General features: G+C 38.1%; 1 protein-coding gene across 1 annotated transcript in view; it reads left to right on the plus strand.

The window, feature by feature from the left end:
• EPB41L4A (erythrocyte membrane protein band 4.1 like 4A) overlaps positions 1 to 16967 on the plus strand; it is a 187655-nt gene that overhangs the window by 91361 nt on the left and 79327 nt on the right. Inside the window, exons 10-11 of the mRNA XM_011989408.1 lie at positions 15521 to 15612; positions 16595 to 16672. Coding sequence (XP_011844798.1) covers positions 15521 to 15612; positions 16595 to 16672 — 170 coding nt within the window. The remainder of the gene's footprint in view (positions 1 to 15520; positions 15613 to 16594; positions 16673 to 16967) is intronic.

Below are 16967 nucleotides of genomic sequence, written 5' to 3' on the forward strand. Positions count from 1 at the left end.
GATAAGTTTTCTTTTTATGTGTTTTACTTTTTTTCTTGCTATTGTGGATGCAATCTTTTCTTTCTGTTATTTTTTCTAACTGGTTTTTGCTAGGAGAAGTGAAAGCCATGGAATTTTATTTGTTTATCTCAGATCTAGTCATTTTGTTGAATTCTTGTATTCCAGCTGAGAGTTCTTAATTTGATTCTCATAAATTTTATAGGTATATCACTTGCAAATGAAAATAATTTATTCCTTCAATTCTACTGTTTATGTTTCACACTTTATAGTGTTAGTCCGAACTTCTAGAAGGGTATTAAGTGATATAGCAGTATAAGGCATCCTTGATTGGCTTTCTGTTTTAATGAAAATATCACTACTATTTTATCACTATTTTATCACTATGTGTTAGTTCTTGGTTTTAGGAATACATGTTTTTTACTAGGTGTTGAAATTCTTTTAAGTTTATTATCAGATGGTTGATTTTCATTGAATACCTTGAGAACTAAGACTGCCCCTTGTTTACTCATTCAGCAACTTAGGCTTATTTCAAAATTCGGGCAAGAGATGATAGTGTCTGTATCTCAGTGGATCAAGGTGACAACAGTCAAAATGCAGAGAAGCTGTTGGATTATGGATTTTACCACCAGGGTTTCCTGAATGTGGGCAGATACGAGAAGAGTCCTGGTCACTTACACGAGTTTGACCTGCGAAGCAGGAAAGATAGAGCTACCATCAGGCGAAGTGGGGAAGGTTATGGATAGAGCAGGCTTGAGGAGGCAGATCAGGAGTCCCGTTCTGAACGTGTTGAATTTGAGATGTCTTTTAGACATACAAGTGGATATATTAAATAAGAAGTGAGCTATGTGAGCCTGGAATTCAGTACCAGAATCTGAGCAGAATATATAAATTTGAGAATCATTGCCATCTGCTAGTTTTTGAAGCCTTGAGACTACCTGAAATCACTGGGAAAATGAGTATAAATGAGAAAAGAAGAGAGAGAACCAGCAAAGGAGGCTGAAAAGAATCAGCCAGTGAGGTAGAAGAAACACTAATTATCCTGAATGCCAAGTAAAAGTCACGTATTAAGCATGTGTCAAATGATGTTGATATGTCATATAGGGTAAGGGCTGAGAATGGGCCACTGAATTTAGGAATGTAGGAGATCATTGAGAAGATGAGTTTCAGTGGATTGGAAGAGTGAGTTTCAACCCAGCAGTTCCCCTCTTAGGTATGTGTACCCTAGAGAGGTGTTCTGTGCAGCACTTACATAAAAGTCAGAAAAAGAAATTAACCCAGAATTCCATTAACAGGAGAATGAACAAATAAATTGATGCATATTCATTAAGAAAAACCTGTAAGAGAAGTAACAGGAAGATAAGAATTGGAGAAGGTGAGTGTGGATAACTCTTTGGAGGACTTTTGGCACAAGGGGAATCAATAGAAATATAGCTGGCAGGTACTGTGCCAACATCAAGATATGAAGAGGATGACTTTAAGGATGACACCCACCATGAAAGATTGCAGAATTTCATCAACTGATGAGATCCAAAGCTGGGAGTTTTAGGGGGGAGGAAAGAGAATGGTCTGAAAGCAGCAATGTGGAGCAGGGAGGATCCTCCCCACTTTTAGGTTCAGAGATGCAAGAACAGTGGAGACAGAAGACACAGCCATCCCTTGAGGGCTGCAGTGGAAACAGGGTCTTCAGGGATAGCGGGTGTCTCCTAGTGCAGGAAGGTGAAGGACATATGAGAGAACAGACTGAGAAGCGAGGGGGTTTGCTGATGAGAGGTCATGAATTCTGGAGGGCACAAAGCAAGGGTTTCAGGAGTTGGGTAGTGATGAAGAAAGAGGCAAGGGGGTGTGCTGAGCATTATTTGGGGGTGACTGAGATACACAGAGATAAGGAGCATCGTGAGAATTGGTCCAGTCGATTGGGAAGGGAATGATGATTGGGTTTCCATGTCTGCCCATTTCCTCTGGAGATGTAGGGTAGAAGACCTAAAGAAGGTGGGTGGTTCCAGTGCACTACCTGGTTCAGCCTGACCCTTCTCAGAGGAGGGCCTCTCTTACCTGTGGGCGTGAGCTCAGAGTCAACACTTGAGATGGATTGAGGACTTGCGGGGAAATTGGGTGTTACATTAACTCTGGACTTCACCCTCCATGATCAGATGTGCGTTTCAGAAAGCACACTTGGCTGCAGGGTGGAACATTCCACAGACGTGAGCACAGGGGCAAACAGGGTAGGAGATATGATCAAGGGGATACAAGAGGGGACTCACTGCAAAGATGGAAAGAAGTGGGCAGATTTGGGAAGCATTTAGGGGGTTAAATTGTTTCTGATTGGTAGCAGATTCATTGTTTTTGTGGAAAATAGGAATTTAGGATAATACTGGAATTCACTGGTTTTGGCAACAAGAGGAAGATGTAATTCCTAACACAGGACTAAGCCCAGAATTTGGCCTGTAGTAAGCACACTTGTGAAATAAATGAAAGAATGAATAAATGCTGCTGTGCTTACTTTTGTATATAATACCTCAGGAAACTAACCTCAGCTAAAGTTACCCCGTGTGACAGGATGTAGAACCAAAAGTTTCCTGGCAACTCTGGCTGTGAGTAATGAGATCCACTTGGCGGAACTCTTGGGCTTGCTTTAAGGAGAGTACACGGGAAGCCGTGATGGCCAGGAGTCATCACTGTTTGTCAACAAGTGCAAGAGGTCTCACGTTAAGCCAGGGGTTCCTTTCACATTTTAAATGGTACTATAGATTTTTAAAAAGTATTTTTATTTGAAAATAATTTAAAATTTATTTTAAAAGTTGTAAAAATTAAAATATTAAAAAGAACATATTCATTTACTGTTACCTAGAATAACTTATGGTTAATGTTTTACTTCACTTCCTTTGTTATTTGTGCTTCTTTCTCACTGTACACACACAGGCCATTTTCTTTAGAAGAGCTTGAGAGTAAGTTGCGTATGTCATAGACTATAAATATGTAATTGTGTATTTCCTAAGAATAGGGATATTCTCATGTAACCACAGTATAGTTAACAACTTAATATATTAATAATGATATAAGACTTTTACCATCTAGCTTCCATATTCCAATTTTGTTGGTTGACCTAATAATGTCCTTTTTAGCATTTCCCCCCTATAGTATAGAATACAGATAACTTCCTTTAATGTGGAACACTTTCATAGCATTTTGTTATCTTTTATAACATTGACATTTTAAAAGAATACAGTTATACCCCACTGTTTTAAAACAGAGAGTTTCTTGTTTCATGTTTTTCAACTGTTTCCTTGTGATTAGACTGAGGTTATGCATTCCTAGATGTACAGCTGCATAGGTGAAATAGTGTCCTTCTTAGGTGTCTCATCTGGGGGCACATGGTGACCACCTGTCCCTCGTTGGCTGTTAAGTTTGACACTCATTACGGTGTTGCCTGATTTCTCTGCTGTATAGTTCCTGCTTCTCTCTTGCAACTAATAAGTAGTCTGTGGGGAGATATTTAAATCAATGTAAATACCCAGTTCCTCTTTAAAATTCTCTATAAATTTAGCATTCATTGAGGATTCTTGCCTGATCCAGTCTTCTACTAAGATGGTTGCAAAATGCTGATTTTTTCTAGCTCTCTACTCCCTCCACATTTATGAGTTAGCCCTCAGCATTCCACTGAAGCAAGAGCTCTGCCTTCTCTCCCTTTTATTTATCTATTGTCAGTAATTATTAACTTCTATTTTTTCAATGGTTTAAAATATATCACATACCTATTTATTTTTAATACTTTCAACTTTTATTATAGGTTAAAGGGTACATATGCAGGTTTGTTACATGGGTGTATTGTGTGACAGCGAGGCTTGGGGTCCTAATGATTGCATCATCCAGGCAGTGAGCATGGTACCCAACAAGTGGTTCTTCAGCCCATGCCTCCCCCATCCCCCATGCAGTAGTCCCCAGTGTCTGTTGTTTCCGTCTTCATGTTCTTGTGTATTCAGTGTTTATTTCCTACTTACTTACAAGTGAGAACACCTGATATTTGGTTTTATGTTCTTGCATTAGTTCACATAGGTACCTAACTATTTTGCTGTTCAGATTTGGTTAATGGGAACCCCTTCAATCTGACTCCTCTGCCTTTTGGATCTGCCCCCCTCCCCCGCCCATCATTTCAGGGCAAATATCTTCTTTTTTTGCTGTAGTATATTTCAGGTGCATGTTGTATCAGCCCTGCCCCTACCTTGAGGGTCAACCATTCTTCCAAGGAGCTCTGGTTCCTTCTACTGGGAAATGGTCTAGATCTGGGTGCTAGGTGTGGTCATTGCTACTAGGGTGACTTTGCTTCTTGGCCTTTTCAGTTGACAGAGCTAGGGAATAGATGCATGCATATACACACACATAGACCCTAACACACATATATAGAAATAGAAATACATGTACACATGTGCATATAAGCATACACATATTGATACATAGCTTAGAAATCATGAGTTCACAGCATACCTCCAGTTCCTGTCCATAACTACAGGGTTCTTCCTTACCCTCCCTCATTTTTTATTTGTATGTCCTTTCTTTGGCCATGAGAATCTTGGCTTCCAAAAAAGCACACATTTACTCATTTGCTCAATTCTATAACACATACCACATAGTTTCAGAATTGCTTTGGTCAGACCACTAAAATGGACAATTGTTTGCTGTTCTTTCATCCATATGCACCACTTTGCCAAGACAGAGGGCCTAAGAGTCAAATACTGTGTTCAAAATTTACTTGGATTGGTCCTCCCTTCCCTTCCCTCCTTCTCACCATTCATGTCTTCCTTCTTCATTCCTGTGCTCAGGTATTCATTGGAAATCTACTTAGGTTTATTGTTTCAGGTTGTTTTTAGTTATAGCTCCCTCTCCTTCACATTCTTGTTTAATTTTATTTTTTAATATGTAGAAGGTTAACTTGCTTTCAAAAATCAAAATTACTCAAAGACTCAGAGAATTATCACCAACTCCCATTTTCCTTCCATCCTGTTCTGCCATGCTTCCTTGTAGGTAACCAACTTCAGTGTTTTGTAGTTAATCCTCCCTGTGTTTCTTTTTGTAAAGATACACATTTTTTTTCTTCATTGTTTCTTTCCTAAAAGGTAGCATACTGTATGGGCTTTTGTACTGTGTTGGGGGTTTTTCCCCACTTAGTAATATCTCCTAGAAATTATTCTATATCAGTTCATTGAGAGCTTTCTCATTATTTTGTACATAGCGCTCTATTGAATGTATGTAACATAATTTATTCAACCAATCTCTTACGCTTGAATATTTAGAAAAAGTTTTCAATATTTTACAGTCACACATTTTTCTTCATTCAGTAATTTTGTGTGTACATGTGTTTTGGGGGATGTCTACAGGTTCAATTCCCAGTAGAGGAATTGCTCGGTCACAGTGGTAAGTGCGTATGTAGTTCTGTTTGGTATTGCCGTATGCCCCTGCTTCACTCATAGTTGTACCACTTTGTGTCTCCAACTACAATGTATAGAAGTCCTGGAACTATAGATTTAATATTTTCCCCAACTATTCTTAAGTGTGGCTGTTAGTAATAATTGGGTCCTGATGCCACATGACAGTTTGATTTGGAATCTTTCAGATTTAGTGATGGACTGTTAGACATGTGATCAAATAAATGTTTTAAGTCCAGGTCTCTCGCTCACTAACTGTGGGCAGTTCACTGAACAACATTTAACTACATTTCCTGATCTGTAAAGTGAGGATGATAATATCTCTTATGAAGCTGCTGTGAAGTTACAAGCACCTCGTGCAAAGTTGGACTTGTAACGGGCACACAGAAAAATCCATTTGGACTTCTATGTTCATATCTGTGAATTCCTTCAAATAATAAGAATAAACTCAACATGATAATTTTCAAGGTTTACTGGAATACGATGTAAATATTTTCTATGTTCTGGCTCATATTCTCTCTTTTGAAAGTTTTGGAGGAAAAGAAAAAAGAGGAGAAGCAATGTAATCTAATACATCTTATTCAATTCTAATTTATGCTTCTATGAGCTAGAGTTGTATACAATTATCAAGAATCCACTTATTCATCTGTAAAATGGGTATGATGGTTTTCACATTTAGCATATGTTTTGAAATGTAACCCACGTAGCTGATAAGAGTACTAGAATATTTTGCTGTTTTTGTTCTTACACTGTGAAATATACATGCAGAAATGGAAATTAATTTTATTCTTCAAGTGCCGTGTGAAATGCACAATGATGTTTCAATTAAAAAATATGTAACCATATTACATGCATTTCAATTTTTTTTAAAAATGTGTGTGTGTATGTATGTGTAGAGGGTTGTTTATAGTGCAATATTTTTTAAACTGGAGTATGTACTTACCATACACTTCCCTGAAAGAAAGTTCTTTGCTCAAATACATTAAAACAACCTACAACCTTACCAGCTCTTGGAGATTCACAGTATATATTAGCGCATTAAAGGTCTGAGTGTTTAGCCCAGTGTTTCCCATACTTATCTGAGCAAAGAACCCCTCTATGCCAATATTGCAAGACCCTAGTGTTGTAAGAAACACTCTTTGGGGAGCATCGTGTAAAGACTGGAAAGAATAAGATCGTGTTTTATTCAGTGTCTAAAATTTCCTTCTGACTTCCTTTTCCAAGTAATGACAAAATTGGTGAATTTTGTTGCAGGACTCACCCTCAATTCATTAGCCAGGTTTAAACTCAGGATGCCTAGAAAAGAGAGCATGAAAAAATATGAGGAAAGTCATTAAAACAGATATTGTGCCCAGGATATCATGTATACCAACATAGTTTAATTTTTAAAACGACAGTCAGTTTCACCGTTTAGAAAGATACAATTTTTCAAAAGACTTAAAATTTTATAAGCTTTCTTTGGTATCTATTTCCAGTTGGAGAATAAAGATTGCAGTTCGACTACTTGCCTTCCTTTGCATGATCAGTAATTAAGAAGAAAGTTATTTTAGTCATTTGCTTCCAGCCGTCTGACTATTTTTGTTTCTCTCCCTGGAACCTAAACTCAGTTAATGATTGCGAGTTAATGTAAATCTTGTGTGAATTGGATAGAAAGAAAAAAGCAAAAATCTCACAGTACTTTAGACTTGTAATCGTCACACTTCTTTGTAGCCTCTCCCCCCACCTCTGTGGAACATCAGTAGGAAACCTCTCTGCTGTAGACCTTCAGGCATTTATATAGTGATTGCATTTTACTCTCCTTAGAAGTACTCATCTCTTTTGCTCTTCAGTGATGACCTACACCGTGTATCGTGGGTTACTTCTAATGTGACCTTGGATGTGAGCCAGGTTTATAATGGGATTAAGAAAGGTATTCATACCCATAATTTTAGGGAGCCTGGGGAAGGCAGACTGTCCAGTTGTGGCTGTTTCCCAAAACAGAAACAGGGAGGAACCTGTCAGAGTACAGGATTGCATTCTTGTGTCAAGAATACAGGCTTAAGAGAGGCAGTGAAATGGGACTAGGCCCAGGCAGAATAAGTGGGTGTGCTGCTGGCAGTGTGAGCCCTTCAGTGATCCTGTCAGGAATCCCAGTACCCTTAGAAGAAGCTAGGCGAAAGTAGATTTTTTTCTTTAAGCTTGCCAAGAGAGACATAGTCAGCCAAAATGGGAAAAGAAACTGGGAAGACCAGAGGGAGTTAGGTTGGGAATTTGTTGATATAATACAGGTCCTAAATTCTTACAAATGATGGAATTGGAGGTTTGAGTCAGGTTTACCTAGAGACCCGTGAGGCAGTAATATCCACGTGATACTGGACTTACAAGTGACTCAAGCTTGATTGGTTTATGAAGTAAAAAGAAATAGTTTCAGAGAATAGCTTTGCTTCTGGTATGAAATGACCAAAGCTATGAAGGTATTTGAGTAATTTTACAAAAAGCGAGCATTGGATTCTTGGCTAAAGTATTTTAGTAGGAGATTGGAATGAACTTCTTTAATTAAGCAGCTGTTCATCTTTGTGTGAATGAGTAGAAATGTGCTAATTGGCCATGTTTATCTGGAAAAGGTTTGGTAAGTGAGAGTGGTGGAAAGAGATATTTGAAATGCCATGGCAGTGGAATTCATGCCAGCAGTTACTGTACATGGCAAAAGTACACAGAATTTATTCAGAATACCTGGCTCCTGTTTCAATTATGTTAAGCCTCCTTTTAGTATTTGGATCATTCTGCCAGGAACAGGATAAAAAATAGGCAGCTTGTCCTAAAGCTCACTATAAGTGGAGAATGAGTTCATACTTGTCGTTTGTACTTGGCAGAAATAATTAGGAAGCCAGTAGGGAGGCGCTTTTGATCCTTTAATATATTTGTACCCAAGGAAACTTGAGAAAAACTGAATTCTGGTTGGATTTGAAATATCTTTTATCCTTTCCTTAAGCGATGGTAGTTTTTTAAAAAATTACTAAAAATTAGGCATCCTGTGACCAGGTCTCTACTTGAAAAGTAAAAGGATACAGTCACCTACCTGATGAAAAAAGTTGAAAACCAGACTAAGAAAAGTTTGAAATTTAGAGGAGACTTTGTTTTATTTTAAGACGGAATACTTTGCTTCTCCTTCCAAGACTTTTGGAAGACCCGTGGGTCCCTAGGTAAACCTGACTCAAACCCCCAATTCCATCATTTGAAAGAATTCAGGACCTGTATTATATCAGCAAATTCTGAAAGTCTTGGAAGTCTTTGGAAGCATGTAATTAAATAAGCTTTGATATTTTTATTTACTTAAATTATACCTCATTTTGGATTGTTTTGCTAAAAACCTAAAAATGTCTATGTCACAGAGAAGTCATTCTCAGCCATCATTTCTAGTAGGTGGTGATTCTCAGTATGTCCTGCCACACACAGTGCTTCCATTGTTGAAAGGCACAGGGAAATGGTGGGTCTACGTAGTAAGGAAGGACGTAGTGGGAGAGGGGCAGGGGTAGCCTCTCCTGGTCTTCTCTTTACCTTAACAATTTATCTTGATAGAATGCAGTCACAAGCAGACTTATTTTAAATGAATAACTTGTACATTCTATTTTAGGATAATTCAGTGCCCTTAAAAACACCCACCCCTTAGAGTAGTGATTGCCTCTGGGGAAGGGAATTGGGGACAGTGGTGGGAGGGAGATTCAGTTGTCAGTGTATACCCACTTTGATAACTTTGCCATTTATACCACGTACATGTTATACATGTGTGAATGACAGGGATATGTTCTGAGAAACAAGCCATTAGGCGATGTTGTCATTGTATGTACATCATAGAATATTTTTATACAAACCTAGCTGGTCTAGCCTACTACACACTGACAGTCAAGGAAAATAATGAGACAAGTCTCAATCATTTTAGATTTATTTGCCAACGTTAAGGACATGCCAGGGAGACAGGTCTATGCGTTTCTCCAAAGATGATTTTGAGAGCTCCACATTTAAAGGGCCATAGATGGGATGTTGAGAAGCACACAGTTTTCATGTAAGAGGGAGGTAGGGAAAAATAGTCATTCATGCCTTTGTCTGCCTCAGTGAATCTACATTTTTTTTTCTTACATAGGATGACACAAAAGGGGCAGAGGAAAAATGCGGAGAATCTGCATTTTACGTCAGATAACACAGACAAAATAGGGTAAGGGAACAGTCAGATAATGCATTTGTGTCTGGGGTGACTGTACCTGTAGAGATAAAGCTGTCAATTTGCATTGCCATGGTAAAGTTTTAACAGCTCACTAGGAATTTCCTTGTGGGAAAAATACGGGGGAGGCATGTAGCTTTTCATCTTGTAGCAATCTTATTTAGGAACCAAAAAGGAGACGCAGGTTTGCATGACCCAGTTCCCAGCTTGAATTTTCCCTTTACCTAAATGAGTTTGGGGTCCCCAAATTTAATTTCCTTTCACAATACCTAGGCTATACAGTATAGCCTATTGCTGCTAGGCTGCCAACCTGTACAGCATGGTACTGTGCTGAATACTGCAGGCAATTGAAACACTACGGTAAGTGTTTGTGTATCCAAACATATCTAAACACAGAAAAGGCACAGTTAAAATGCGTTTTATAATCTTAAGGAACCGCTGTTGTATATGCGATCCATCATTGACCAAGACATCCTTATACAATGCATGACTGGATATTTAAAAAAAGAAAAGTACAAGAAAAAAAAAAATTTCTCTCTAAGGGCTCGTATCTTCTGACAAAAGCTTGGGCTTTCCCTCCCTGCCCAGAGGAGCTTTTGTGATTTCCTGTGCGTCCGCTTTTCCAGCTCTGCCAGCAGTTTCTTTTGGTGTTAAGGAAAACACTTTCTGAATTCACTGACTTCTCTTCCTCACCTCTAATTGTATAATCCCTACCCCCTTCACAAAGGCCTTGGAAGATTTCTTACCGTGAAATGTGGTAACTTCTGTTCAAACTTGATTTGACCTTTCTGGGTCACTTGAGAGTTGTCTCTCTTCCCAGCCTGTCTGACACTGTTTCCTGATATATTTGGACCTCTCTCACTCCACCTTCAGGAGCATCTTTGCAGTGATTCCACCTTCATCCGTTCTGTGCGCTCTCCCTGAGCCGTCTTGTTCACATGGTGAGATCACCTGTGTGAGTAGATGTCCCCTCTCTCTGGCTCTCTGCACCTGCGTCCTTATTGGCCCTCTAGGTGTCCTATGGGGACCTCAAAATCAAAATATCTTAACCTGAACTTAATGTCTCCTCCCTTGTCATCCAAATGCCCATTTTTTCCACTTGCTATATTTTAGTAGCACCCAAACCAGAAACCTGAAAATTTTCCTAACTTTCTTCCTCCACCAGACAAGGTTTTGGAATTACAGCTAGCCTTGCTGTAATGTGTGTATGTTGGTGTGGTTTCCATCATATCTCTTCATCTGACAAACTCCTAAGTTGGGAAGCATTTTTCAAGTTGGACTTGGGAGAAATTTTATACACATAAATGTTCTGTCCTTATTAAAACTAGGAGACAAATCATTTCAATTATTCTTTTGCATTGATCGTTTTGTGTTTATGAGTGCATAGAAACCTCATTTCAGAGGCATTTGCTTCATTTGAGACTTGAGTTTGGTTTGTAGCTTTGAAATTAAATTAGCAAGTATATAACTTCACAGAGCTTGTGGTTTATTATGTTAGCACTCATATTGTGTTTTGCTTAGTTTTCTATTCAGTTACTTAAAATATAAGTAGTATTTTCTGCAAAATTAGAATTACAGGCATATCTTATTTTTTTGCACTTCACTTTATTGTGCTTTGCAGATACTGTGTTTTTTTTACAAATTGAAGATTTGTGGCAACCCTGTCAATCTGTTGGTAGCTTTTTTCCAACAGCATATGCTCACTTCGTGTCACTGTGTCACATTTTGGTAATTCTTGCAATAGTATTTCAAACTTTTTCATTATTATTATATATGTTATAATGATACAGGAGCTAAGAAGGAATTACTTAGGTAGATAACATGGGCATGGGAGTCCTCCTCGGTAAGGCTTTTCTTTTTAATGAAAAGCAGTCCCGAATCATTTTCTAACACAGAGCACCCTGAAAGCTAGGAGCTTGCCCAGGTGGGTGCTGGCAGGAACTAAGGACAAGACATTTTCAAAATGGTGGGTCCATCCTCCCTTCTCTGCCAGCCACACATAATATAAAGGAGCAGACAAAATGGCGCAGATCAACTGGAAAGCCCATTTGCATAAGAAGATTAGGGTAGGGTGACCAGCCTTCCCTGCGCACTATGTAGACATCATATCTGATGAAGCCATTCTGTGAGCCCTACATGAATTAGGCACCGTCTTCTCCAGCCTGCCTATAAAATCTGCTGTGGTCCATGGCCTCCCCCCTTTTTCAGATGTCTCTTTCTCTTTCTCAGGGAGCTGCTTTCCTCCCTCCTTTCTTCTGTCTATTAAACTTTTCACTCCTTAACCTACCCACATGTGTCCATGTCCTGAATTTTTTCTCAGTGCATGACAATGAACCCCAAGGTATATACACTGGACAGTGTAGCTGCTTCAGTAGTGATCTGTGATCAGTGATCTTTGATGTTACTGTTGTAATTGATTTGGGGTGCCATAAACTGCATCTATGTAAGATGGTGATCTTAATTCATAAACGATGTGTATGTTCTGACTGCTCCACAGACTGGCCATTCCCTGTCTCTCTCCCTCTCCTTAGGCCTCCCTATTTTCCAAGACACAGTTATATTGAAATTAGGTTAGTTAATAACCCTACAATAACCTCTAAGTGTTCAACTGAAAGGAATAGTTGTGCATCTGTGATTTGAAATCAAATGCTAGAAATGATTAAGCTTAGTGAGGAAGTCATCTTGAAGGGTGAGATAGGCTGAAAGCTAGACCCCTTGTGCCAGTTAGCCAAGTTGTGAACGCAAAGAAAAAAATTCTTGAAGGAAATTTGGAGAACTACTCTAGTGAACACAAAAGTAGTAAGAAACAAAACAGTCTTACTCTGATTTGGAGAAAGTTTGAGTGGTCTGGATAGAAGATCCAACAAGCTGCAGCATTCCCTTAAGCCAGAGTCTCTAATCCAGAGCAAGGCTCTAACTCTCTTCAATTCTCTGAAGTTTAAGAGAGGTGAGGAAACTGCAGAATAAAAGTAGGAAGCTAGCAGACGTTGGTTCATGAGGTTGAAGGACAGTAGCCATCTCCATAACATAAAAAGTACAAAGTGAAGCAGCAAGTGCTGATTTAGAAGCTGTAGCAGGTAATCCAGAAGATCTAGCTAAGATTATTGATGAAAATGGCTACACTAAACAACAGGTTTTCAGTGGAGACAAGACAGCCTTCTTTTATTGGAAGAAGATGCCATCTAGGACTTTCATAGCTATAAGGAGAAGTCAATGCCTGTGTTAAAGCTTCCAAGGACAGGCTGACTGTCTTCTTATTTTCTACTGCAGCTGTTGACTTTAAGTTGAAGCCAATATTCATTTACCATTCAGAAAATTCTGGGGTCCATGCAAATGATGATAACTGTACTCTGTGCTCTATAGATGGAACAACAAAGCCTGGATGACAGCCCATCTGTTTACAGGATGGCTTAGAAAAAAATACATATATATATATACACACATATGTGTGTGTGTATGTTTTTTTTTTTCCCAAGACAGAGTCTCATTCTTGTCACCCAGGCTGGAATGCAGTGGCGTGATCTTGGTTTACTGCAACCTCCACCTCCCAGATTCAAGGCATTCTCCTGTCTCAGCCTCTTGAGTAGCTGGGATTACAGGCACCTGCCACCACGCCCGGCTAATTTCTGTATTTTTAGTAGAGATGTGGTTTTGCCATGTTTGCCAGGCTGGTCTTGAACTCCTGACCTCAAGTGATCCGCCTGCCTCAGCCTCCCAAAGTGCTGGGGTTACAGGTGTGAGCCACCGCTCCCGGGCCGGCTTAGTGACTATATTAAACCCAATGTTGATATCTACTGCTCAGAAAAACAAGATTCCTTTCAAAATATTACTGTTCATCGACAATGCGCCTAGTCACTATAGAGTTCTCATGGAATTATACAAGGAGATTAATGTTGTTTTCATGCCTGCTATCACAATATCTCTTCTGCAACCCATGGATCAAGAGGTAACTTCGACTTTCAAATATTTTTAAGAAATACATTTTACAAGCTATTGATGCGATAGATAATGATTTTTCTAATGGATCTGGACAAAGCAAATTGAAAAACCTCTGGAAAATATTAACCATTCTGGATGCTCTTAAAATAATTTATGATTTATGGCAGGAGGTCAAATTATTCTGATTAGCAGGAGTTTGAAAGAAGTTGATTTCTACCCTCATGATGACTTTGAGGGGTCCAAGACTTCAGTGAAGGAAGTAACTGCAGATGTGGTAGAAATAGCAAGAAAACTAGAATTAGAAGTGAAACCTGAAGGTACAACTTAATTGCTGCAATGTCATGATAAAACTTCAAGGAATAAGGAGTTGCTTCTTATGAATGAGCAAAAGTGGTTTCTTGAGACGGAATCTACTCCTGGTGAAGATGCTGTGAACATTTTTAAAATGACAACAAAGGATTTAAAATACTACACAAACTTAATTGATAAAGAAGTGGTAGGGTTTGAGAAGATTAACTCCAAGTTTGAAAGAAGTTCTTCTGTGAGTCATATGCTATCAAACAGTATCATGTGCTACAAAGAATTCTTTATTGAATGGAAGAGTCCGTTAACACAGAAAGCTTCATTGTTGTCTCATTTTAAGAAATTGATACAGCCACTCTAACCTTTAGCAACTACCACCCTGGTCAGTCAGTAGCCATCAGCATTGAGGCAGTACCTTCCATCAACAAAAAGATTATGACTTCCTGAAAGCTCAGATGACTTTTACCATTTTTCACCAATCAAGTATTTTTAAATTATGGTATATATGTTGTTGTTGTTTTTCTTTTTTAAGACATAGTGCTATTGTATACTTAATAGACTACAGTATAGTGTAAACAACTTTTACATGCACTAGGAAACCAAAAAATATGTGCAACTCACTTTATTGCAATATTCACTTTATTGCAGTAGTCTGGAGCTGAACCCACAGTATCTCCAAGGTATGCTTGTACAGTTGCTCCTCAGCATCCACAGGATATTGGTTTCAGAAACCTTCCTCCCGAGTCTGAGGATGCTCAAGTTCCTTATATAAATGGTGTAGTATTTGCATATAACCTGCACACATCTTCCCATATACTTTAAGTCATCTCTAGATTACTTATGATTCCTCACATAATATACATGCTGTGTAAATAGTTGTTATGCTCTATTGCTTTTTAAATTTGTATTTTTTTTCCTGAATATTTTTGATTCAAGTTGGCTAAATCTGCATATGTGGAACCTTTGGATATAGAGGGCTGATTTGTACCTTCAATGTTGTTTTATTTCTTACATATTTAATATAAAGAATCAAGTAACTACTGGATTAAAATAATTAACATGTATTATACACCTATTATATGATACTGTACATATGCATATTGTTTAATTTGATCCACCCAGTAACGTGATGTAGAATGGAGAAATATGGCATCAGAGACGTTATTTAATTTTCCAGATGATGCTGCTGGGTTGTTCACTCCTTCTGGTGGTTCTTCCTGAGGTTCTTTACTCATTGCTTTATGTGTGACTTGTTCATCCCTGAAAGTAATACACTTAAGGACTGGATTTATGGGCATCTTCTTTTGATTGGGTTTTGATTTTCACATGGTCTGTGCTTTTCCTGTATTAGTGGCTGTTTATGAGGGAGATTTTATAGTATTTCACCGCCACTGTCCAAACTGTCTATCGTCATGGGGCAATGTAAAAGTAGGTAATAAAGGTGCTTTAAGATGTAAATGGAATTTATAAAATTTTAATTGATGGAAGGTGATTTTAATGCACCTCTCCAAAAATAGTTATCAAGAGACAATTATTCTTTATATATTTTCAATAATCTCTCTGCTTGAATTTTTGTTACCTAAAGGGAGCTGTTACTTGAAGAATGCTATCTTCCTTCCCTGGTCATTATTCATATTCTGTCTCTCTCTTTCTCTCTTAGTGTAATGAAACCTCATTCTTTTTTGAAGCTCGAAGTAAAACTGCTTGCAAGCATCTCTGGAAGTGCAGTGTGGAACATCATACATTTTTTAGGTAAATTGATGTAAAAATTTTGTTTGTTGTTTTAATAAATGAAAATGGCATTTGTTTTTATAAAAGGAATTCTGTCTACAAACAAATTTGGAATTGTTTCCCTTTTATTAATTTTCTCAATTCCTAATTCTCTGGATTATATTAATACAAACATGCACACATATATTCATGTATGTGTACATGATATACACATAGGTACTTATACACAAAGATACAGTTATATCTTTGATACTACAAGAAAGGATCGAGGTAATATTTTTAGGTTTATGTAAAATGTGCAGCCATTATTAGCACCTATGTAGTATTGGTGGAAATGGAGTGTTCTGTGCATAATTAATTTTAACAGCCTATCAGCCATCTAGGTAGAAATGTGATAAGGCAGTTGGGTATACAAGGCTCACTGGAAAGACCAAAGTTGATGATGTCACTTAAGTAGGTATTTACAGAAGTGACTGGATGAGGTCACCAGTGGAAACAGTGGAGAGAGAAGCAGAACTCCAAGGACTGAGCTTGGTGGCCCCTCCCGACATTACAGGCCAGGATAAGCCAGTCTAGAGTATAAGAAGGAGCAGTCAGAAGAGTGTGTGGTATCCTGGGAAACGAGGAAAGAGAATGTCTTGATGAATAAGGTGCTGGCAACTGCATGCAGTCCTCCTGGGAGGTCAGGTCAGATGAAACTAGAGAACTGACCTTTGGATTGTGGGGATACTTTTTCCTTGTTTCACGTCTTTATGTTGTAAAGATAGAACAAAAATTTAGCTGGTGATACATTAAGCTTTATTTTTTGTTTTTGTTTTTTAAATGGAAACAAAATTGAGTTCTTCCCTGTTTCATCCTCATGGAGTATGAATAGCATGATGTTGGAGAAGTATTCTAATAAAGTGGCTGGGGTCCTTTATAAAGTTTGTGTTAGGAGTAAGGAGTGGCCCAGAATGCCTATAACGTTGAGTCTTTATCTGATTTTCTTTTACAAATTGATTAGAATGCCAGAAAATGAATCTAATTCACTGTCACGAAAACTCAGCAAGTTTGGATCCATACGTTATAAGCACCGCTACAGGTAAATGACATTTTTTTCCTTGAGGGGATGTGTTTGTAAATAAATACTTAATTCAGCTGTTATGCTCAGTGAAGTTCTTGATTTATTTTTTCTTTTTTCTTGCATTGTCAGTGTGTTTTGTAAGCATAATGGTTTATTAAAACTTTCTCAACAAACATGATTTTCAAGGTTTAATTATATTTAACATTTGCATTAGCTGTGTTGTGGGCTTTTAGACCATCGTAAAGTTTATTATCTTCAGAAATTCATTTTGATACAGTTATCACTTATGTTTAATTATGTGTGTTTTGTGATT

The sequence above is a fragment of the Mandrillus leucophaeus genome, unplaced genomic scaffold, assembly GCF_000951045.1.
Source record: "Mandrillus leucophaeus isolate KB7577 unplaced genomic scaffold, Mleu.le_1.0 Scaffold352, whole genome shotgun sequence".
In the NCBI taxonomy this organism is placed as follows: domain Eukaryota; kingdom Metazoa; phylum Chordata; class Mammalia; order Primates; family Cercopithecidae; genus Mandrillus; species Mandrillus leucophaeus.